This window comes from Aethina tumida, chromosome 2, assembly GCF_024364675.1.
Source record: "Aethina tumida isolate Nest 87 chromosome 2, icAetTumi1.1, whole genome shotgun sequence".
NCBI classification, from domain to species: domain Eukaryota; kingdom Metazoa; phylum Arthropoda; class Insecta; order Coleoptera; family Nitidulidae; genus Aethina; species Aethina tumida.
In genome coordinates, this window is record NC_065436.1 from 37,002,527 (window position 1) to 37,025,848 (window position 23,322).

The 23,322-nt window shown below is 34.4% G+C and overlaps 7 protein-coding genes across 10 annotated transcripts; 4 read left to right on the forward strand and 3 right to left on the reverse strand.

The window, feature by feature from the left end:
• Window positions 1-60: 60 nt before the first annotated feature.
• On the reverse strand, window positions 61-3,019 carry LOC109594080 (opsin, ultraviolet-sensitive). Its single transcript, XM_020009244.2, has 6 exons — window positions 2,900-3,019; window positions 2,592-2,792; window positions 2,192-2,538; window positions 1,966-2,138; window positions 1,651-1,913; window positions 61-362 (listed from the first exon to the last, which is right to left on the reverse strand). The coding sequence occupies exons 1-6, from the start codon at window positions 2,941-2,943 to the stop codon at window positions 245-247; spliced, it is 1,146 nt and encodes a 381-aa protein (XP_019864803.1). The 5' UTR covers window positions 2,944-3,019; the 3' UTR covers window positions 61-244.
• An 878-nt stretch (window positions 3,020-3,897) lies between these two features.
• On the forward strand, window positions 3,898-5,190 carry LOC109594079 (glucose-fructose oxidoreductase domain-containing protein 1). The gene has a single exon (XM_020009242.2). The coding sequence runs from the start codon at window positions 3,937-3,939 to the stop codon at window positions 5,101-5,103; it is 1,167 nt and encodes a 388-aa protein (XP_019864801.2). The 5' UTR covers window positions 3,898-3,936; the 3' UTR covers window positions 5,104-5,190.
• Window positions 5,191-5,273: 83 nt separating this feature from the next.
• LOC109594078 (FAD synthase-like) lies at window positions 5,274-7,369 on the reverse strand. The gene is made up of 3 exons (XM_020009241.2): window positions 6,489-7,369; window positions 5,863-6,213; window positions 5,274-5,638 (listed from the first exon to the last, which is right to left on the reverse strand). The coding sequence occupies exons 1-3, from the start codon at window positions 7,236-7,238 to the stop codon at window positions 5,381-5,383; spliced, it is 1,359 nt and encodes a 452-aa protein (XP_019864800.1). The 5' UTR covers window positions 7,239-7,369; the 3' UTR covers window positions 5,274-5,380.
• A 48-nt stretch (window positions 7,370-7,417) lies between these two features.
• LOC109594081 (lariat debranching enzyme) lies at window positions 7,418-9,299 on the forward strand. Its single transcript, XM_020009245.2, has 4 exons — window positions 7,418-7,670; window positions 7,730-8,122; window positions 8,174-8,503; window positions 8,553-9,299. The coding sequence occupies exons 1-4, from the start codon at window positions 7,474-7,476 to the stop codon at window positions 9,109-9,111; spliced, it is 1,479 nt and encodes a 492-aa protein (XP_019864804.1). The 5' UTR covers window positions 7,418-7,473; the 3' UTR covers window positions 9,112-9,299.
• A 1,427-nt stretch (window positions 9,300-10,726) lies between these two features.
• Window positions 10,727-13,684, forward strand: LOC109594049 (ubiquitin carboxyl-terminal hydrolase 10). 2 transcript variants are annotated; one of them, XM_020009210.2, is made up of 8 exons: window positions 10,727-10,886; window positions 11,013-11,145; window positions 11,203-11,766; window positions 12,176-12,615; window positions 12,675-12,770; window positions 12,834-12,995; window positions 13,071-13,299; window positions 13,359-13,684. In XM_020009210.2, exons 1-8 carry the CDS (start codon window positions 10,869-10,871, stop codon window positions 13,607-13,609), a joined length of 1,893 nt encoding a protein of 630 aa, XP_019864769.2. In that variant the 5' UTR covers window positions 10,727-10,868; the 3' UTR covers window positions 13,610-13,684. The 2 variants fall into 2 exon arrangements, with proteins under 2 accessions (XP_019864769.2, XP_049819082.1); XM_049963125.1 differs by having other exon boundaries at window positions 11,362-11,766.
• A 120-nt stretch (window positions 13,685-13,804) lies between these two features.
• LOC109594090 (heterogeneous nuclear ribonucleoprotein U-like protein 2) lies at window positions 13,805-20,671 on the reverse strand. Of its 3 annotated transcripts, none has more exons than XM_020009256.2 (13): window positions 20,426-20,671; window positions 20,054-20,163; window positions 19,721-20,002; window positions 19,401-19,620; window positions 18,692-18,816; window positions 18,007-18,543; window positions 17,559-17,948; window positions 17,374-17,502; window positions 16,108-16,276; window positions 15,503-15,667; window positions 15,292-15,438; window positions 14,898-15,238; window positions 13,805-14,482 (listed from the first exon to the last, which is right to left on the reverse strand). In XM_020009256.2, exons 1-13 carry the CDS (start codon window positions 20,568-20,570, stop codon window positions 14,378-14,380), a joined length of 2,865 nt encoding a protein of 954 aa, XP_019864815.1. In that variant the 5' UTR covers window positions 20,571-20,671; the 3' UTR covers window positions 13,805-14,377. The 3 variants fall into 3 exon arrangements, with proteins under 3 accessions (XP_019864815.1, XP_019864814.1, XP_019864816.1); XM_020009255.2 differs by having other exon boundaries at window positions 15,292-15,444; XM_020009257.2 differs by having other exon boundaries at window positions 13,805-14,669; window positions 15,292-15,444.
• Window positions 20,672-20,897: 226 nt separating this feature from the next.
• LOC109594092 (deubiquitinase DESI2) lies at window positions 20,898-23,302 on the forward strand. Its single transcript, XM_020009259.2, has 5 exons — window positions 20,898-21,063; window positions 21,118-21,299; window positions 21,349-21,463; window positions 21,519-21,660; window positions 21,787-23,302. The coding sequence occupies exons 2-5, from the start codon at window positions 21,119-21,121 to the stop codon at window positions 21,961-21,963; spliced, it is 615 nt and encodes a 204-aa protein (XP_019864818.1). The 5' UTR covers window positions 20,898-21,063; window position 21,118; the 3' UTR covers window positions 21,964-23,302.
• Window positions 23,303-23,322: the final 20 nt, after the last annotated feature.

The following is a 23,322-nucleotide window of genomic DNA, read 5'->3' on the forward strand; positions in this document are numbered from 1 at the left end:
ACCTATATAATTTTATTACTTTAATTTAGATATATGGGAATAAATAATAAAATAAAAACATATTGCTCAAGAATTTATTCTAATAAAATGTATCTATAATTTGTAGTTTCTACAAAGACTATCAAGAATAAACGATACATTTCCTCAAAGAGTAATCCCACAAACGCAGCGAAGTCGTCGTCAATAGTTCAGTCAAATAAAACTTAAAGAAACATTTCTAATATAATAAATTCATCTTTCTTATTTATGTTGTGGCTGCAGGTGTAGCAGGAGCGGTGGTTACTTCTGTAGCTGTAGATCTTGAGTCAGTTCCATCAGATTCCTTGATTGCCAACCAAGGAAGTCGCTTTTGCAATTCAATCCTAGTAAATAATATATGTTTAGCTATTTTAATAAATACATTTCAAACATTCGTGTTTCGAATTATAAAAAATGAAGTTTCGTGTTATGCTCTTATCAGAATTTTAATTTTGGTGAAACAGCAATAAAAAACGAAATCAATGTTCTAAATATAGACAAATCAATATTCTACGTCATGTAATAGTAAAATCTCATTACAATATCACATGATCATAAATTAAACACATACACTCGACTCTTGTTAATTCAAACCTTCGATAATTCGAAAATCTCTATAATTCAAAGTTATCACGGGTTCCCTAGAAAGAAGAAACGAAGCATCAAACTGGCCTATTTTTCAAATGTTTACCAGACAAGACACTTACTTTTAAAGATCAAAAATGTCATGGGAGAAAATATAGTAAAGAGAGGTTGACAGTTTTACTTGCAGTAAATATGGACGGTTCGGAAAAAGTTAAACCCTTAGTGATAGGACAAGCAATGAAACCGCGATGCTTTAAAGGAGTGGAATCGTTTCCTACTAATTATCGTGCTAACAAGAAAGGTTGGATGACGACAGAACTTTTTAACAGTTGGCTTTTAACAGTTAATAGGGACATGCATCGACAAAAGCGGAAAATTTTACTTCTTTTAGACAATTGCACTGTCCACAACAGTCCTCCTACATTATCCAATGTAGAAGTCTACTTCTTTCCGCCGAATGCAACCGGCGAATGCAACATCCATAATTTTAAGACGTTCTATCGCAAAAAAATTGTTAAGCTCGTTTTACAACCTCTCGACAAGCAGCTAACTGCTTTTGACGGCTATTTTACTAATTGACAAGGCATGGAGAGCTGTAACTCCTCTAACGATTCTCAACTGCTTCAAAAAATCCTGTTTCATAAAAGAAGCTCCTTACAAAGCTTCTGTTTACAAAACGAAAGTGATGAAAAAACATTTCAGGCACTTTTTCTCTTAAAAAAGTTATTGAGCAGTCTGAGCAGCAGCAATGTGCTTTGAAGTAAACCAATATAACAGTTCTTTAGAAAGATTAATTCACATTATGAATATGTACATATATGTTGTACCTCATAACTTTTGTCACTTTTAAAGTTTTATATCTTTTCCCTTAAAAAATTTGAAACATTTGATATTTCAAACACTCGATAACTCGAGTTTCGAATTAATGAGAGTCGACTGTATGTGAAATTCAACCAAATAAAACGTTGAAACGAAAATTGAATGTAAGTGTAATTTGAATTTGTACTTATATAATGTAGGTTGTTTCAGTCTTGTTTATTGACTTACCTGTACCTTGGGTGACTGATAGCATAAACATATGGATCTATACAAGCTACCAATTTACAATTCAAAGCAGGTATCATTGAAACTCCAGGTGTCAAAAGACTTTGATCTCCAAAAGCCCCGATCAAAGCTAATACAGCGTACGGTGTCCAAGATGCGACGAACAGGAAACAAATAGTGATTGCCGCTTTCGCAATTCGCAATTCCGCCGATTCACTTTGTTGGTTTTGGTTGCTTCTTAACGATTCTACGTTCATTTTTTTCGCCTGAAATACATTTTTATAATCAGAAATTATTTGGAATTAGTTAGTTAGTTACTTGTTCTCTTAAAGCTTTCTCATGGCTGAAAACTTTGCTAACAATCTTACTATAGAAATAAATTATCGCTGACATCGGTACAACATAAGAACAAAAGAACATCACTCCAACGAATAAGTGGTTATCGAAAGTGTTGGTCAGGTAGTCAAAGCTGCAGGTTGTTAGGTATCCCTCTGAAAAATATTAGAACTACTTAAAGGAACTGGATGTTAGTTAACTCATTTACCTGGTACAAACCTTCCCCAAATCTCCAATAGTGGAAGAACAGCCCAAGGAATAGTGTAAATCCAAATAAATATAATCATGAATAGTGCTTTAGTCCTGGTGACTTTTCCATCCAGAGGATTGGTGATGGTGGTGTACCTGTCGTATGCAATCGCTGCGTTGGTCATACCAGCACCAATACCAGAAATCGAACCCACGAAAGCGAAAATTTGACATCCCATGTGACCCAACGCGTAACCTCTGTAAATCGAGTTGTAGATGTTGATCGGAGTTTTCAGCATCATTATGAAATCATAAAGCGCCAAATTTACCACAAACATGTTCGAAGCTGTTCGAAGACTTTTCGCACTAAAACAAAATTATTGTAAATTTTCTGTTAGATATTTCTAGTATCTTCTTACGAGGTGAAAACCCATAGGACAAGACCGTTTCCAATAGTAGATGTGAAAAAAAGTCCGATGTAAACTAAGGCGAGGAGCATGTGTAAGGAATATTCGGGTTCTGGATAAAGGAGCCAATGTTCCGGAATATGAATCAGGTCTTCCGGTTTAAGATTCCATCCTAAGTGATGGGTTCCTCTTGCCTCTAACGAGTCCATAAGTCTAAAAATTAGTTTTAATAAACACATATTTGTTAGTTAATAAAAACTATGAAACATTTAGGTTTCGTTAATTTATTAAAACATGATACAAGGATTACTTTCTATTACCTCGCCTGGACATTTGGCGTAGCGGTCCAGTTGAGTAAATGCATGATAGTAAATTTTTAATCGACACATAAATGCAAACCTGGAATTTACTCAAAACTGACAATTGTATGCGAACTCAGAAACGTTTTTATACACAGTTTAATTAAATAAACTCGACCTTAATCATTTAATAAGGTTAATATTAAAGTGATCTTGGATTTATATCAAAACAGTGATGTATTAATTAAATCAGGGTAAATAGGGTATTTAGAGAGTTAGTATAAGAGGATTATCATAACAACTGAGTCGCATTTTTTTAAACTCAGATTTGAGCCAATGAGATTAACATTTTAGGGTTTAAAAACAAAGATTACCATACGATAAGAAAACACATATTAAATGTTTGATGCGTTAAAGCCACTTTATTTAAGTAAAAACTGATTTTTTAAATAAGTTAAGTTGTTATGGCTTCTAGTGGTCATATTAGAAATTATAAAATGTTATCAACTTTATTAATACTTTTTTATACATATTCGTCAACACCGTTAATGTTTATTTTATTTTTATCATTATTATTTAAAACATCGAGCATAAGTTGTTCTATGTATACAGTATGAAAAGAGTTTGAATCATCCGAATCCTGAAAGGGACATCATGTACATAGAGACAATAGAGACCCACTATGGGACAGACTTCTACTGTCTCTGTCATGTATGATATCTCCCTCTAAATTCAAACGAGTCAAACGCTTTCTCTACTGTATATGGTCAGAGAACACCAAAATTTAATGGTTCAGTCAAGTACACTGTGCAGGTTTTAGAGAAATCTGGTTACTCCAAAATATGCAATGTAAACGTTTTATAACATATCGTAAAAATAAAACTTTTTTTATAAATATTTATTTTTTATATTATAGAGTGCTAAAGAGCCTAAAGAGAATCATAGAAATCATCACAGAAAATATATAATTTGACTACCGTCGGCAGTAGTTCAAATGTCTCATTCACTGGGATCCTAAAACAACCTGTCTGTGACCTGATGTAAATAAATACATAAAAATGCTCCCTGGAATTGGTGTTTTCGGTACTGGGGCGGTAGTAAAAGTTCTAGTGCCAATTTTGCGAGAAAATGGCTTTAAAATCGAGGCCATTTGGAGTCGAACCATCCAAGATGCACAAGAAACAGCTAAAGAATTAAAAATACCGTTTCACACCAACAAAATTGATGATGTGTTGCTTCGCAAAGACGTGGATTTGATTTTTGTATTGTGTTCGCCCAATTTACACGCACAAATTTCTGTCAAGGCTTTAGGAATTGGCAAACACATTGTGTGTGATAAACCAGCCGGTTTGAGTCAGGCTGATGCATTGAAAATGGTCCGGGCTGGACAGTATTATCCCAGTTTGATTTCTTTGATTAACCACTCATTTAGGTTTTTGCCCGCTTTCATGCACATGAAACGACAATTAAAAGAAAACTATTTGGACTCCCCAATAACTTTGATTGACATACGAATACAAAGTGGGTCCCTATTTACAGAAGCGGACACTTTTGATTGGAAGTGTGATGATACTATGGGAGGTGGCACTTTGAACTTAATTGGCAGTCATGTGGTTGATTTGGTGACATATTTAACAGGCCAGAAAGCCGTTAAAGTTCATGGTGTTGTCAGAACATTCACTAAAAACACTGAAAAAATCAATGGTATAAGAAACATATCAGCACCAGATTTTTGTACATTTCAAATGGAGTTAGAAAATGGTATTTTAGTAACGGCAACTTTAAATAGTCACACTGTTGGAAATAATTTTCAACAAGAAGTTATGATTTGTAGTAGTTCTGGGCATTTAGTAGTGAGAGGTGGAGATTTGTTTGGCAAAAGGCACAAAGGAAATGAAGAAGTCATTTACTTGGATGTTGAGGATTTACAATGTCCAGTACCAAACTCAATTCTGCCAAAACCATTCATAAAAGGCTTGTGCAAAATGGTTTCAGCATTGAGAGAAGCATTTCTACCAGTCAATGAAAAAGCAGGTTGGGTCAAAGAACCAGTTTGTTCAGCTGCCAATTTTGAAGATGGCTTATATGTTCAGGCTGTCTTGAGTGCAATTAGACAAAGTTCACAGAACAGACAATGGGTCAAAGTGACTGTTATGACTGAACAGCCAGACAAAAATGAACTACTTAGTGCTGTTGTCAGGAGAACTGCTATATCTATCTCCTAAATTTTTAATCAAATATAGATTTAATTTATTTATTTAACTATATTTACCCTTATTAATTAAGTGTATTAATATATTCTATTATATTCACTTGCTTTTTAATTCAACGCCTTCCATTTAATACTATAAAATTTTATACATTTTGTCAAGAACAAAATAAAACACATCAGAAGCTAGTTGAAACTAATTTTAGTAAGTACGGATTTTCTGCTGACAATTCAATATAAATATGGTGTATAACAAAAACAATTACCTATACAATCACAATAATAAACAACTGTCATATATTTCTACCGCTTCGTTCTTTCACTTCGTTCAACATTTTATATGCAGGCAAATAAATTTCTTCACCAGAAGACGCACTTCTCAAATAGGGATTTCTTATTGTATTTTTCGAGTTGCCAAGAGATGTGTAACCCATATCATACAATTTACAGTATGGAACTTTATAGTAGAGTAAGTAATCCCAAACGTTCGAATAGTGCCAGTCCAAAATCGGACTTACTCTCATTATTTGAGGCCAATTTACATCTGTCATCTGCAATATTAAGAAATATATAGTTATAAAATCGACGGATATTCAAATTTCTAACTAAGTAATTTATGATAATTTCATATATCTTCATAAAGTTTATCAAGTTTTTAAAAGAAAAATGTAGAGATGATTTATTATCATATAATATTCCGGAATCATCTGGTTTGAACTCTGGAGATAATCACAATAAAAGAAGTTTTGTGTAAATGTTCTCATTGAAATCTTACCTGAAAAATCTTGAGATTAGCGCAATAAGGATCAGTTCTCCTCGTTCCCATCAAACATGCCTTAAAATTCGGTTTCTCCTGTAAAACTTGTTTTAGAGCCTCCTTAATCGAACCGCAATATGTGATAACTTCCAAATTGTAGTATATTTTACAATCTTCTATGAACGAGTCTTGTTCCGGAAACGCGTTTTCGCTTCGCACGTATAGGCAATAGATTTTTTTGTTGAATTTTGGATGTTTCAATCTAAGCAAGTTTACAAACAAGTGCAGCAAAACTGTACAGTCTTTACCACCATTGAAACTAAGAAAGATATTTTCAGCTCCATAAGTGTTTATACTTTCTTCCATATACTAAAACAGGTATTTTGTTTGAATATAAATGTGGAATTAACAAAAAACAAATAATTAACATCTAATCAAGTTACAGATATATTAGTAAATAATATATAGAAAATTGTTCCTAATATGCAAGTGAAAGTCTTATTTATTCAAATATATGTGAAAACTTTCAACTACAGTAATTAGTTGTAAGGAAATTATCAATGTTTATCACATAATTAATGTGTTTATTATGCTTAACTCTACTTTTTGAAATACCAAGATAAGAAACAGTTGATATGAAGTACCTGTAATGTTTCAAGGACATTATCCTTGGCATGATTATAAATGACATCATTTCTGGATGTGTCAATTGATCCTAAATAAGGGATATTTGAGGCTTCCTTTAGATGTCTCTCAAATCTTACAATTTCACTAAAGTTGCTTGATGTGGTTTCACAAATAAGTGTTGAATTTTCTACTATAAATTTAATGTTAACTTCTGGTGATACATATACTAAAACATTATCTTTGGTTTGTCCATTCAATTGTATTAAAATATTTTTGGAATATATGGGTGTTGCTCTGTATTGCACAAGGTATTGTTTCAAAATGTTATAATAAAGATCTTCAAAACAGTTTATGTTTAGTATAAAAATCCTGTTTATGTCAATGACAGGATACAAGGTGTTTTCATTAGTTAACAGGTTGGATGAAACTGGAACAGAGACTTCTTCTTTTTTGTAATAGCCTTTCACTTTGTTTATTATTCTAGCCAGTTTGTCATTTGGAATTAAGGTTTGTGATAAAGCTTCAGCAACACCTTCATAAATAATGCCAGTTTCCAGCACTCCAATCACTATGATCACATCAATATTCTGCGTTAACACGTTGATCTCTTGAGCCAAACTGCTCTTGTCTTCATGGATGTTAATGAATCTCTTCACTTGATATCCTAAACTGTTGAGATCCTCCAATAAGAATTTAAAGCACTTCTCCTCTTTGCCCTCCAAACAAGCATTACTGACTATCAACACCACTGCACTTTTTAATGACATTGTTTCATGCCGTTTTCATACTATAATTTTAACGTGTCCGCTTTCACTTCTGCGAACACTTTGCCAATGATATAACATCGTGGGGTTAATGTTTATATCCCACGTCTAATCAGACGGTACGTTACATCTACCGCAGGTTATAATCACGGAACACAAGTAGTTCATAGTTAACAAATTTTGAGGTTAGCTTGTTGATTGGAAAAAGTTGTTGACAATTAGTATTTGAAACACAAACATGAAAATTGTGGTGGAAGGTTGTGCTCACGGCGAATTGGAAATAATATATGACACCATCAAACTTCTGGAGGACAAGGAAAGCATTAAAATCGATTTGTTGATTTGCTGTGGCGATTTCCAATCAACCCGCAATGAAGCAGATTTACGTTGCATGGCTGTGCCACCGAAATATTACAACATGTGTTCATTTTACAAGTAACAAATCAATCACAAGTAACATTTGAAATATATCAACATTGAACAAATTTTTCTAGATATTATACAGGTGAGAAAGTGGCCCCGATTCTAACAATTTTTATTGGAGGAAACCATGAGGCTTCCAACTACTTACAAGAGCTCCCTTATGGAGGATGGGTGGCTCCAAATATTTACTATCTAGGTTATGCTGGTGTTATAAACATAGCTGGTGTCCGTATTGGTGGAATCTCAGGAATATACAAGAGTCAAGATTATATGAAGGGCAGATTTGAGAAGTCTCCATACAATGACAGTACTAAAAGAAGTGTTTATCATATCAGGAATGTGGATGTGTTTAGGTTGAAGCAGCTCTCAAATGAATTGGATATTTTCTTATCTCATGATTGGCCTTCAGGAATTTGGGAACATGGCAATAAAAACCAATTGATTAAATTTAAACCATTTTTTAAGTATGTTCCTAAATTTACACATAAATATATTTTATTGTTTATATATTGCAGGACTGATATGGAAACAGGAAAACTAGGAAGTCCACCTGGTGAAGAACTATTAAACCACCTGAAACCAAAATATTGGTTTGCCGCTCATTTACATTGTAAATTTGCGGCTGTTGTTAACCATAATGATCAGCAAAAAACAAAGTTTTTAGCTTTGGACAAGTGTTTACCAAGAAGGAGGTTCCTGCAAGTTTTTGATTTGCCACATGATGAGAACAGACCTATTGATATCAGTTATGATCTAGAATGGTTAACAATTTTGTTCCTAACTAACCATTTAGTTAACGTTAAAAACTCTTACAATTATATGCCTGGAGTTGGTCAGAATCAAAGGTATAATTAAATTTCAAATGATTAAATCAAATTTCAAAATTATTTTTAGATTTGAATTCACACCAACAAAGGAAGAAAAGACTAATATTTTACACAAGTTTCACAATGATTTAAGGGTGCCATTAAATTTTGTGAAAACAGTGGAAGGTTTTAATTTAGATAGTCCAAAGGAGAAGTTTATAACTCAACCAAAACCCCAGTCAAATTCACAAACTGTGAATTTTTGTAAAATACTGGGTATTGATGATCCAATGGCACTTTTAACAGATTTAACTGATGGTGAAAGTGTTGAGGAAAACAAAACTGAAGAAATTAAGGAAAACCGTTTAGAAACTGAAAATAGTGCTCCTGAAATTCCGGTTAGAAAATTGAATTTACCTGAACCTAAAATGGAGAGTAGTGTAGAACTAATTGAAGTTTCCAACTTGTCTATTTTATCTAAAGGAAGTCTAGAAGAGTATAAAACAAACACATCTTTTGAAACAAATGATATAGACGGCGAAATTGTTAACAATATAAACAATGTTGAAGATACTCAAACAGACACACCAATTAAAAAAAAGTTTAAGAGAAGAAATGCTGAAATATACGAATCCGAATCCGCATGATTTAAATACTTTTTAATGCTAGTTAATAGAATTGTGCAATTTTCTGATTGCTGAAGTTTGTGATAAAGTAGATCAGACTAAACAATTTGTATTATAAGAAAATTTTATATGAATATTTAGTACGAATTACTTTTTAAGCGCAGTTGTAATTAGAATTGCAATGAATGAAATGAAATTTTACTTATAAATTGTTCATTGTTTTATTTATTTATTTATAAAGAAGTAATGAATGTGCATTTTTTAATATTTATTATTGAAATTTTAAATTATTGCATATCAAATATATAATTTTATATAAAGTTTGTGGGTTCATTAAATTTTAAAACTAAAATATTTACAAATTTAATGTAATGTTAGTTGCCTAGCAATTCATATTTTGGAAACTGAATAGCTTTTGTCGAATTAAATTATATCATTTTATAATTAATTGAAATAAAGTTGTTCCTTAAATCCGTTTCGGTAAAGTTGCAGAATCGGTCACTCTAAGGAACATTATCTAGCGCATGCGTCGTGAGGCGCTGATTTCGCGCTTCTTGAACATTTTGAAGTGCAGTGTTGTCGGTTTGCAACGGTCAAAATATTCGAATCATTTTTTATGGTTGAATTATTGTTGTGTTGTTGTGTATGTATTATACTTTTTATTTTTTTGGTAAGTATAGTATTTCTTCTAATTTGATGATTATTGTTCGTTATTAAAATATTATACTTTACAGATTATATTCTCATGGCGTTTTTAAAAACAATATATTATTCCTATTCTTCTGCTAATTACTTTCTTAATTTATTTGTATGCTCATTTAATATATTTTACTTTATAGATCTTTCTCATTTTTAAAATATTTTACTTTTATTCCTTTAGTAAGATTATTTTTAATTTGTTAGCAGTCATATTTTAAGTTATCTTACTTTATAGATTATTTGTGTGCTGCATTTATTATTTTTTTTGTACAATCTTAATATAGGACCATGACTGTTCCTCGGAAGATCTGTTTCCATCGTACCTTCACGAATTCATATGGAGAAATAAATTTAAAAATCATAATATGTTTATGAGCATTTTAAATTGTATCAGGAAGCAATATCCAGTGGAATAGATTTTTTTGTTTTAATTGATTTTGTTTTTTATTATAAAATACATAAATATATCTTTTTTGTTAATTTTATATTAATGTTGTAAATTTACCTAATTATTTAATAAAGAACTTTTAATTAGATAGTTAAACTATCAAAGAAATATAGAGTAAATAAAAAATGAATATACTAATTATAAAGTGATTTGCCGAATTTTATCTCTTTTCGAATTCAACCACATAAATAATATAAGTCATACATGAAAAACATAATAAATTACATATATATTTTTCTAAAAATCATTTCTCTACATATTTCGTTAAAAATGAAATCTGGCAACTATGCTGTCTAAAATCTCCGAAACAGACGATTTCAAATCCAGTTGACGCATGCGCTACAAATATTCCTTAGAGTGACCGATTCTGCAACTTTACCTCAGTTTCTTAGTCTTTAATAGTGGTATAAAGGAAATTTTACAATATAAATGTTATATTTTCATTTACATTGTCACTTTCATAAGGTTGGTATTTCTGAACAATTTGGGGTCTTTTTGACACTTGACAGTTATGGAACGTGAAAACTTAACCCTCTGTTAAATAAAATCGCGATATAATGTTACTACTCAACAATAATTTTTTAACATCACAATGTTTTCATTAATATAAGTAAGAAGCAATCGCAGTATCATGGATTACGCGAACGTGGTAAGTTATTACAACAACCCGGATCTATTTATTACCCAATTCTTTATTTAGCTCTCACACTGTTTTAACTATAAACTTATATAAGTGTTTACTGTAATCACGTTTGATTGTTATTAATTTTTTTAGGAGAGCTTAGAGTTCTTAGATCTAAGTGGCGTAGATGATGTTGAGAAAAGAAAGGTTCTCTCATCCCTGCACACTTATGATTCAAGTGTGAAACTACCTTGGATCAAACCACAAAAAAGGGTTCAACGTCAAAGTAAGTTGATTTTGTTTTCTATGGCCTCGTAGCGTTACTATTTAGGTAAACTTTCAGATGTCCAAAGGAACAAGTCAATTACAAAATCTGTACCCATTCAGAATAACATACCAATATACAACAACCTCCCAATTGCAATAGTCAGTCCCTACAATCTTCCCCCAGTTATTTACGGTCCGATGTATTCATTACCCACATCTAATTTTACTGCACCAGTTCTCCAACAGAACTTGTATCCACAACAGTACCAACCCAGCGTCGAGCAGGTCACTTTCCCGCAAACTTTCAACTCAGCCACACCCGTACTGAACGACAAACAACCTCATCAACAACACCAGCATCAGCAACAGCAACAGCTGCAAAGCATCCCAGGACACCCACCAGTGCATAATGGGGTTCATGTCTCGAAGCCGGACAGTCCGCAGAGCGGCCGCTGCAAAACGTGGGCCAGTTTGTTCAGTGGGCGGAAGGAGGGCGAAGGTGCCGCCAATGTCGATCCCCACATCAAGAGCCAGACGCGGCAGCCAATGACGCCGGAGTCGAACAACAACAATGTTGGCACCCCATTCAAGCGTGCCAAGAAACAGAAGTATTTCGACCCCGATTGTTATCGCATGGGAGGTATGTATTACTTTAGTTTTTAAACGTTGTGTCCGTCATAACTTGTTTATGGATAATGTTAAGAAATCGAAACAGTAATAAAATAGATTTCCAATTCATTTATAGTCATAAGAAAAATAGCTGATATACTTGAATATTTTGCAGGGTCGTTCAATACACTGAAAAAGGCATAGTACTTTTTCTGTGTAGAAAACTGCTCAAAATTGATTCAGTGAATGATACAACTTATTGTACCATTTCTATTAATATTCGAGTGTCGAGTTCGACGAAGAAAAACCCGTATGTAGAAAATTGCCAGTAAACACACAGAAATAGAGATAAGTTAAACCAAACATTTTCCATATTTTGTACTAGCCCAATTTGACTATTAAAACAAGTGTATTCAAACGTTTCATGTTGTTCCGTATAGAATTTCTAGACAGCTACGCCGTGGACGGTCGCACCATCTCTTTGCAGCCACGCGGTTTGATCAATCAGAGCAACTACTGCTTTATCAATTCAATCCTGCAGGCGTTGATCGCTTGCGTGCCGATGTACAACCTCTTGATCGGTCTGTCGTCGTTGATTACGTCCAACGAGAAAAGGAAACCGACACCAGTCATCGACGGATTGTGTCGGTTCGTGACCGAGTTCAAGCATTTGCCTGCGGGGCAGAGGGTTGGCAGGAAAACAGACAAGGGACAGAAGAACGGAGCTGGGCCGCAGATTATGTGCGAGATGCCGTTCGAAGCTGGTTGGATTTATAAATTGTTGAATCGCATTCGACCGGATTTGGTGGAGGGACGACAGGAGGATGCTGAGGAGTTTTTGGGATGTTTGTTGAATGGATTAAGTGACGAAATGCTTGAAGTAAGTGCTTCTTTTATCAAAACATTACGGGGCATATTCCTTATTAACGTTGTTCGTAGCTGATTAAGTTGGTAAAGAATGAACCAGAGGAAAAAATAGATATTACAAATGATCATGATGATAATGAAGGTGAAATGGATGACAAAGAGTGGTTGGTAAGTACAATAAAAACAACGTTATTCAAAGAAACCAATCAGAATAACAATATAATATTTTAGGTGATGGGTAAGAAAAAGTGTAGTGTAACCAGAAGGACTGATTTTGATAGAACCCCTATCAGTGATATATTTGGTGGTTTCCTGAAATCTAGAATTCATAGGGCAGGTGACCATGATACTGAAAATATTCAGCCATTCTTCACATTGCCATTAAATATAGAAGTAAGTCTGCAAAATACAATTTGTTCAATCTATATTATTATATTTTATATTCATTAATAAATGTAATAATTGCAGATGGTTAATACTGTTTCTGAGGCTCTGGATGCTCTAGTTTCAAAAAACAAACTAGAAGGCGTGACCTCCTCCAAAACTAATGAGGAAGTGGAAGCCTGGCAACAAGTTTTACTGGACGAACTTCCGGTAATATTGATACTGCATTTAAAATGCTTTGACTTCAAACTAGATGGCTGCAAGAAGATCATAAAGGCTCTCGAATTTCCCATCGACCTCAAAATTGACTCTAGTAATTAACATTATATTTATAAATTAACAAACTGATTAATAACGTTAATATTTTTTTAGAATTGTTATCAAAGGCGAACAATTCAACAAAAAAACAATACAAACTCTTCGCGGTAGTTTATCACGACGGAAAAGAGGCGAGCAAAGGTCATTACATAACGGACGCCTTCCATGTGGGATACAACAGCTGGCTGAGATACGACGACGCGTCCGTAAAGCCGGTGACCGAGGAACAGGTGTTGAAACCACAGGGCACCAGAGTGCCCTATCTGTTGTTCTATCGGCGTAGCGATACGATTAGAAGCAAATAAAATTTAATCAATTTTTGGCCTATATATTGTTATTAATTTTAAGCGTCTTATTTTAATAAACATTCTTTATATAAATTTGGTCTTTCAATTCACTCGGTAATAATAAAAACAATACTTATATATAAAATCACTTTTATTTAAAATAAACTACATATAATGAATGATAATTCTGTTAATACTTTGGAGACATTACTACTATAATTGTACCTTTATTATTTAAATTATATACATAGATATAAAGAATTTTTACAACTATTTTTATTTATATAAGAATTTAATATTAGTAAAAATTGTAACATTTTATTACAAAAAAAAAGAAATAATTGTTAAACACAAGACACACCATAAAAGAATTTAAATTATTTGATTATATCCAAACTACACCAAACATTCTTCATAATGTTAAACATATTTACAAAAGTAATAAGTTCACATCACACAATTCTTATATTATTGAGAACATTTGAAAGGGTTACACACTCAAATAACAAAATAATTAATTGTACTTTAATGTAATGTATTACAAATACATTTTTATCTAACTTTAATATTCAAGTGCAAGAGTCCCTACGTCAAATTTAGTAAAATAAAATCTGTGAAAACTCAACATCAAGCAATGAAAAGCTCCAAATATTAGACACAATAAAAAAAATAAACAATCCATTACTAAAAGTAAACAGTAATAACTTAAACCATGGCAAAAGTACAACTTGCGCAACATGGTGTCTGGTTAACCTGAGATGGCAAAAATTCTACTACGTGTTTATTTTACTTGTTATGTTTGTACGACGGTGTGTTTTGCTGGGCGTATTGTTGGGCATACTGAGCCCAATTCTGTTGGGTCTGAGCAGGCGTAGAACTTCCTCCCTGACCCTAATAAAAATAGAAACAAAACTCAAGTGTGAATACAATTTTTTTCTTTTGCAAAATAGTAACAGAATCAATAGCTGTGTCTTGCAATTACGATTTGTGTTAGTTAATTTACAATAACGCTATAAATGGTTAGATTCGAGTGCTAACTAATTCATTTTGGTACTCAGGATTTATGCTTTGAAGATTTCTGAAACGAAATGCATCGGAATTAGTTAGATTTTACTTGCATAACAACTAGTAATCAGAAATAAAAAATAAAAATATAGAATATAACACGTATTGACGTCGCCAATCAATTGATTCTGGTACTCACACAAGTAATTGCAGTGTATTGGCGATTTTATAAACAAAAACAAATGAAAACGAAAAAATCGTCAATAATACACACAAATTAATATTTGTTTCGTATACATACCGATCCCCACCCCTGTGCATATTGCCCGTAATAATTCCAATTGCCGTAGCCCCCGCTTCCACTGCCATATCCACCTTGTCCGCTGCCGGAGCCACTGTATTTCCACTGGTTGTATCCCTGGCCGCCGCCCTGTTGTTGGCCTGCGCCCCACGAACCGCTGTGTTGGCCGAAAACCTGCTGATTCCAGCCACCACCGCCGCCGCCGCTCGAGCTACCGTGATGGTAACCTTGCCAGCCGCGGCTACTGCTGCTCCGACTACCACTCCTATTGTCGTGACTTTGCCGTCTGTTGTAGCTGTCGCTGGATTGGCGATCTCGACGATCGTATGGTCGCATTTCATCTACAATAATCAAGTTATAATCTTAATGATTAAGACCACTATGAATAACTTACGTCTGGGTCTCCAGTCTCGGCGTCCGGAGTCGCGTCTGTCCCTATCCCAGGGACCGCTGGACCTGTGATTCCAGTTCGAACGGTACGGCGTCCTGTTGTCGTATCTGTTGTGGTAGTTTCTGTCTCTGTGATTCGTCCTTCTCGTATCTGTACCTTAAAATGCAATATATAATTAAACACGTCGACGGATTGCCTTTTTTTGTATATTTACGTTTGTGCCAGTCTCTACGGGGAGTCCTCTTCACGCCGGTTCCGTAACCCGCTGATTTTCCATCCTTATTGTACTTGGCTACCATTTCTTTTGCTTTTTCTTCCTCGATGTCGGCGAAAATTACCTCATCAAGCCACTCGCCTTTCTCCGGCAGAGTCATCGCGGCTAATCAAATTATCGAAAAGTTAACAACCACAAAAAACCCTCATCATATCATTGCATTATTTATAAATGTGCAAACATTTGTATAATACGGTAAAGGTAGCAAACAAATTTTTGATTGAAATGGTTGTTAGTGTCTTTCTGATTAAAAATATAATGCGTGATATTATTTATTCGATGTATATAATCAAATTAGACCACACATCTGTGGTGACAAGTTGTAAAACAATTTTTAACATTGGTAAAAAATGTTTCACAAATATCGAAGTAAAATAAAAAGAAAAATTTGAAAAGATAATTGAATGCATTCCGCTTTACTCGCATATTCAATGACTTAAATTTCTAATTAATTTATATCGCAAGTAAAACAAAATTGTGGATCTAGACCTCGCATAAAATTAAATAAAATAAATAAATAAAATAGCAGGTTAAGTATAATGTACCTTTCATTTCTAAGATGGTGTTATCTGGAACCTCTTTACCGTCCTGTGCTTCTTGTAGCGTTTGACGTTTGGCCTGCTCCTCATCAGTTACTACTAAAACGACAGCTTTTCTCTTGAAGCCCTCAAACGGCCGTAACTTACGGCGCTGGGCCGATGGGAACACGTTTGTCTGCCACAACGCTCAATATTATAATTATCGTTCTGATTAATTCACTAATGGGGGGTTCAGTTCAGTTTTTAGAGGAATTCTAATCGGTCGACACGACGGTCCATCTCGTTTAAGTAACGTAACAATGTTTTTAATTCCAGTTATGCATTTGCCAAATTGTAATATCGTGCTAGACACACATACAAAAAAATTAACTAAACCCACATTATACATACGTAAGCCTCTCTTACACCTATTTAGGTGCGAGATGTGCACACGAATCTCGACTTGTCGACGGGCCGGTTGATCCTCCGATTATTGGAGAAAAATGACATTAAGCCATTCCTCTGTGTCCACGTTGATTGGGTCCATCATTCTAAAAATAACCTTGCAACATACATAAATTATTTTCGTGTACCCTATTTAGGGCACCACACATTTTATGTCGGAATTATTTTATGGCATTCAGGCATGGCATAACTGGTAGAATTATTTACGTTGCTTCTTTCATTACGTCTGTTTTAGTCCCAACTTTTTCCGTAGAAAACTTTCTAATTTTCCAATAGTCACTTCAAAATATTCGTAGGTGTATGTAACATTATTAATCCAGGTCTTTCCCAAAGTTATAAAACATTTTGTTGAAGTAATTTTTGATTTTTAACAAATAAACATTGTTGCGTCACCTGAGAAAAAACGAATCGGACGACCGTTCCCTACAAGAATGTGGCATCAACAAATCAATTTTGAAACTCCATGTTTTGCAATTATGTAGGAGCTTCCGTGTTGTTATTATTAACAAAACAAAAAAAGGAAAAACCTAAACAGGACGTCCGCAAATGTTTGCGAAACGTCGAAAGCATATGTGCTTGCATTTGGTTCAACTATTCTCACCTACCTCTCAAACTTAAGACTAACTATCGATGTTCCACTGAAAGAGACTAATTTGTGCGTTACCTGTTCAGTCCCCTAATCGCAGATAGATTCTAAACTCTGGTTTCATACTTACAGGCGCGGGCATTAACATGTCTAGCTTAGTCTACACAGTCATACTTACGTGTGTCTCAACAATCCACAAACAAACAAAATATATCGAAATGACAAAATTTACAGTCGCTCACCTGATCGATAATGTAGTTGCGACGTCTAAGCGGTGCCACTTCTAATAGATGGTTAATGCCTCTCTGCAAACGGTCCATTAGGAGACTCCAACGTCCTTTGAAAGTTGATTTTAAGGGGGCACCACACACCTAATATATATATTCATATCAATCAAAACGATTTAAAATCAAATTTAAATACGTACCGTCATCTTTTCAAGCAACTGAGTGTTCCCAATGACGTGATACCTCTTCTCCTTGTTGTTCTTGACGTGTTCCCTCACCCAATGAGTTTTGCCGCAGGCGGGCAGGCCGCACATCAATATCACCTCACACTCAGATCGGTCGGTGGGCCTTTGCGGTCCGGCCACTTTGTTTTCGATGCGGTCGAGAAAAACGTAATCTTCGAGTTCAGCAGGCGAAGCAAACCACGGTTCTTCTTTTTGGCCGACATTAATTTCGAACGCCACATTCCTGGACAGGATGTGCGGAAAGAGAGCGAAGTTTTCCGGTAGGTCCGACTTTGGGACCGTCACGGCGGTCGGTTGGGCCACGCCGTTCACTGTGTACGTTATTTCGATGTTCTCGCCGATGTTCTGCTCAACAAACAACAATGAAATGACAACAAACGTAACGGTAACAAAATTAACTTACCACATAGGCGCCGACGACGTCGCCAACGGCATACTTAACGGCGTAATCCTGAAATTGCTTCTCAGTCACAAACTGACCACTTGATTCGTAACCGTACGAATGTTTGCTTTCTCCAAGCATTAAATCGGCATCGATCACCGACCAACCGATACGTATCACGTGTACCGGAATTGTGACGGTTTTTTCAGGCTCCTCCTCCTTCTCCTCTTTTTCTTTCACTTCTGTTTGTTCTTCGGACGGTTTTTCCTCAGTTTTCTCTTCTTCGTTTTGCATAGCTTCCGGGTGCTCTGCAGGTTCCTCGGGTTTTTCCTCGACTTTATCTGTAGTCTCGGTTGGTTTTTCGTCATCTGCGTTGCCGTTCGTGTTCTCAGGTTCGGATTTAGGTTCATCCTGTTTCTTGTCGGCTTCTTTCGATGTTTTTTTGGGGGTGACGCTTTTGCGATGGTCTAGCTTGAATGAGTCGCGGTCCGAACGTTTTTTTTGCTGGGAAAAGTCTTCCCACGCCAATTCTTCCGTCAATTTTACCTCGTAACGTACCTAACCATAAGAAATTAACGTCAAGATATGTAATTTTTTTGAGTAACACTAATAACATTGTTTGTTTTACGAATTGTGTGTATATTTGCTCAACACTTAAAACGTGATAATTAAGATACTAAGCAAATAAATATAAAGTGATTTGTACCTTTCCATCGGAAACGCCGCAGTTAGTTCTAACTCCAGCCCAAACAAATCCAAATGCACCCTCATTAAAGGGTCTTCCAGATAAAAATGATTCTTTATCTAGTTGTAGGTGAAGATCAGAGTCATCTGAAATTAAAACAAAAACTTGTGACTCCTTCTTCATACCATTAGTATTGTTGGTTGTATAATCGTTATGAATTTCATTAATCTACAGGAAATGAAATAAAGAAAAACCAAATTTAAACAAAAAAAAGTTTTATTTAACTACAATATACAATGTGAAAACGAAATACATAATTGTATTTTGTTGTAAAGATTATAAAACTTACAGAGACTATGCATGCATAATAAAACAAAAAAAAATACATTATATTCTAAATTGTTATCAACTTCAATTAGTAAATAAAATGAATTTCGAAACAAACTTTTTGGCTGGCTCACAAACACATTTATCTCCATCAATTATGTAACATGTCCAGATAAGATTGTTTATACGACAACGAAAATACGTTAAATATTTTCCTGCACCAAAAAACAGACAATTTATACACTTCAACCAAAGGCTAAAGATATTAAAATTAATAAAAAATCTACATAGAACAACCACCAAATATGAAACTAAAGAGAAGAGTTGCGCATGCAATTATCTCGAAAATTGTAAGTCCTATTTATATTTCTCTATTACAAGTTTTCTAGTTGGCTCTACTTACACCAGCTGAGTTGCACTTTGTCATTGTCGAGGATCGGTTCATCTTCTTTTATCGGTGACTTGCTCCGTTTCCTTTGGTGCGCACGTTCCGGAGACGGACTCGAACGTCGACGTTTTTCGCCACGTTTTTCCGTCTCCTCGGGCTTCTTCTCCGTCTCCGGTTCTACCGTCTCTTCTGGAACCGAATCGTCCTCCATTTTTTCATCCGACTTTTTCTCCTCCTTAAAAAAACATACACATTTCATTGTAGAATAATCTGCATTCATTTGAATTAATTTTTTTGATAGAGAAAAAAAAAAAAAACAAACAAAATCAATTTACCTCGTGAGCTTTTTCTCCATTTTCTTCTACTTGAGCAACTTGATCATTTTCAGAAGTGTCTTGGCTTTCTGTCACCTCCTCATTACTTTTATTTTCATTCACATTCTCTTTATCTTCTTTTAGTGCCACTTCCTCTTTCTCTTCATTTGCTGCTGCTTCTCCTTTCTCTTCTTTTGCAGATACTTCCTTTTCCTCTTCCTTTACTTCTACTTTTTCTTTCACAGGACTTTCCTGTTCCACAGCAGGTTTTTCTGGTTTCTCTTCAACGACCTCTTGTTCAACCTAAAAAATTAAAATGTAAACACTACAACAAACCAGACATAACAAACATACCTCCATTTTAGTCTGAACGTCATTTTTTACATCCTCAGATTTATCTGACGGGGCTTCGACTTCGTTTTGGGGTTCGGCTTCTGTTTCAGTAACCTCAGACTGGTTGCCGCCTGAAACACAACAATTTAAGCGTTCCTGCCAAAAATACCCTGACCATAAAGCGTTAGTGAAGCATTCGAAAAATTGATGACACCGTTTTTAAACAGGCTTCTAGTAAATTCGATTCGGCAAAAAACGCCGGTGCTTTGTAATCAAAAACTGATAGCGCATCAAATGTATATCTTTCAGCCGGAATTAATTATTTATTGACAAGTTATAATTTTAACTGCAACGTGATCGAACCATTTTACGAATGTATCACAGATTTATTACCTTCATCGGGCTGCTCGGCATCCAAAGCGTCCTGCAAGCGTTTCACGAGAGCCGCTTTGTTGCCCTTCGTGTCGAGCTTACGTGCCGCCAACTCCGAACGTAGCTCGACCACCTTCAGCTTCGCCGGATCCAACTGCGAACTCATCTTCACATAAAAACTAACGATTATCAGCTGTTAAACACGAGGAACATATAGAACACCACTTCAACACGTAAACCACGCGCAATCTCTGCAAATGGCGGATGTATGTAGACTGTGAGCATGACCTAAATCGACGCATGCGCCGGTCGGATTTAGTACGCGGCAAATTTAAATTTTTGGTCACTACCTTTAACCAAACTTACATTATATTATATATTGTTTTACTATATATTAATATTGTGTGGGGAAATAATAAATTATTTGCCTGTTAAAGATAAATTCGACATGGTTGCAATAGTTTCGACTTGGCAACATCGAATGCGGGTGCCAACGGTAAATGTCAAAATATAACCTGCGAAAAATTTTTTAGTCAATCACATTCAGAATTTTATGAAAACAATTTCATTCGGACGTCGTTCTGGTCGTTATGCATTAGTTGCACTCTCCCTTGTGGATTCTTACTTCTCGTTTTGAAAATTTTAATTTAAAACTTAGGGTGAGTGAACTATACATTGAAATTTTTTCATTTCTGATGGTCGTATATTTTTAGAATGTTTTCAAATGGCCTAACATGCAACCTCCCGTTTAATTGTATGAGCGTGACCAGGGATTCTGGTTCAGAGGAGTTGTTGCCCAGTAAAATGGCCCGGGAACCTGTCCTGTTGAATGTTTATGATATGTATAAGATTAACGAGTATACATCTAATATTGGTTTAGGAGTTTTCCATTCAGGTAAAAAAACACTTGTGCATCTTTGCAGTCTAAAATTTTACATTTTAAGGAGTTGAAATTTATGGTATTGAATATGCATATGGTGGACATCAATTTCCATTCACCGGAATATTTGAAATCAATCCAAGAGATGAAAAAGAATTAGGGGATCAGTTCACATTTAGGTTTCTAATTGTAATCAGTGTGATACCTTTAATTTTTGATTGTTATTAATTTTAGACAGACCATTCAAATTGGTTACACAGATTTCACAGAGGATGATGTTAAAAGGATTATAAATGAGTTGGGCAAGGAATTCCGTGGTGATAGATACCATTTAATTAATAATAATTGCAACCACTTCTCAAGTTCCTTAACTAAAGTAAGTGATAAGCTCATGATTATTTTCAGTCAGATTATATTACACAGATAACAAACAATGTTTATAATTTTTACTCATTTTTTATTGTGATATTATGTTAGACAAAACATTGCATATTTTGTGTAGATTTTATGTGGACAAGAAATCCCGCCGTGGGTGAACCGACTTGCGTACTTCAGCAGTTGGGTGCCCTTTCTTGAAAGGTGCCTGAAAAAGGAATGGCTGATGCCAATGGCGTTGCAGCACAGCATCAACTGTCGACAAGATTCCACTTGTTCGGACGCGTCCACGCCCCCCTACTAACACCAGAATTGCCAAAACACCAACTATGTTTACAAAACTGAAAAAAATATTGATGAAAATGATGAATGAATTATGCGTTTAACAGTTTTTAACAGTTAGTTTTCCTGATAGCACTAACATTAAGATTCTTTTTGTGTGATTGTGCAATGGGACTGTCCTCAGAACAATAACATCACAATGCCAAATTGTCCGTCTCATTGCAGCAACGTTTGTCTCCAATGTTTAATCCCCTAGTCTAAATCGTTTTGTGACTGAAAAAAAAACTGTGTTTATTTTTTAATAGTAGTGATGTGTCCGTTTCTCTGTTTTTAAATTACACTTTACAAATATTATTGTCTTACTGAAAGTATAGTGTAATTAAAGAACACATTTTTAGAAATATTTTGTCCCCTATAATAATCATTTATTAGAATCTTTCAAAAATTTATTGTGCGGTTATACAAATTTAGATAGGCCTTAGGCTAAATTAATAAATTAACAACAAAACATAGAATTGTTAATGGTGTGAATGTTTTACAGATATGTTAGATTCTAGTAATAACGAGAAATGGCATTTGTTCGACTTCCGTTGTCTATTTTTATAAATCAATTGCAGTATCTATTTTAAAACATTCAATGCAAGTGGTTTATTATGTTTATTTAGATAACAATTCGCTGAATATCAATTGCGCATTTATGTTGCTTTATTAATCATTCTAACTTTATTTATTCATACCCGATAATTCTAAATTTATCATACAACTAAAATGATCACTTTAACATTGCATCGTTTTGTTAAAAACTGCCCCAAAAATGTTAATGGATGTGAAAGTTTTTATAGACTGTGAATTCAGGCACTAAAAAAAGTACGTTAAAATTAATTTTGTAATAATGTTATTGAATATTTCTAAGTGGCCTATATAAATTTGAATACGACATTTGATTTGTAAATGTCCAAAGAAAAAAGACTGTACTTTAATTTATTTCACGATTTAATTTTACACCTAAAAGAAAACCCAGCCTCGTAACATCCGAAAATTAAATTGACCGGGTGTTATAGAAAACATTCTCTCATTATCAGTACAAAGTATATCAATTTTTCTTTGTGTAAGACACCATTATGGGCCAGCCAACAATAAACTGTGAAAGTGATACAGCTTTTATGGTGTTTTATACGGGAAGCTCAAGAGAACAAAATTATATGAAATATACATATATAAACGCAAGGTTTACATACTTGCATGTACATAATGATGCACAATGCATTTCCTTTTTTTCAAAATATGTGAAATTGAAGGTGAATCTGTTTATTACAAAGGTGTTTTATATATATTATTTAATACATTTTAATTGATTTAAATGCAGTTTTATTTAACATAA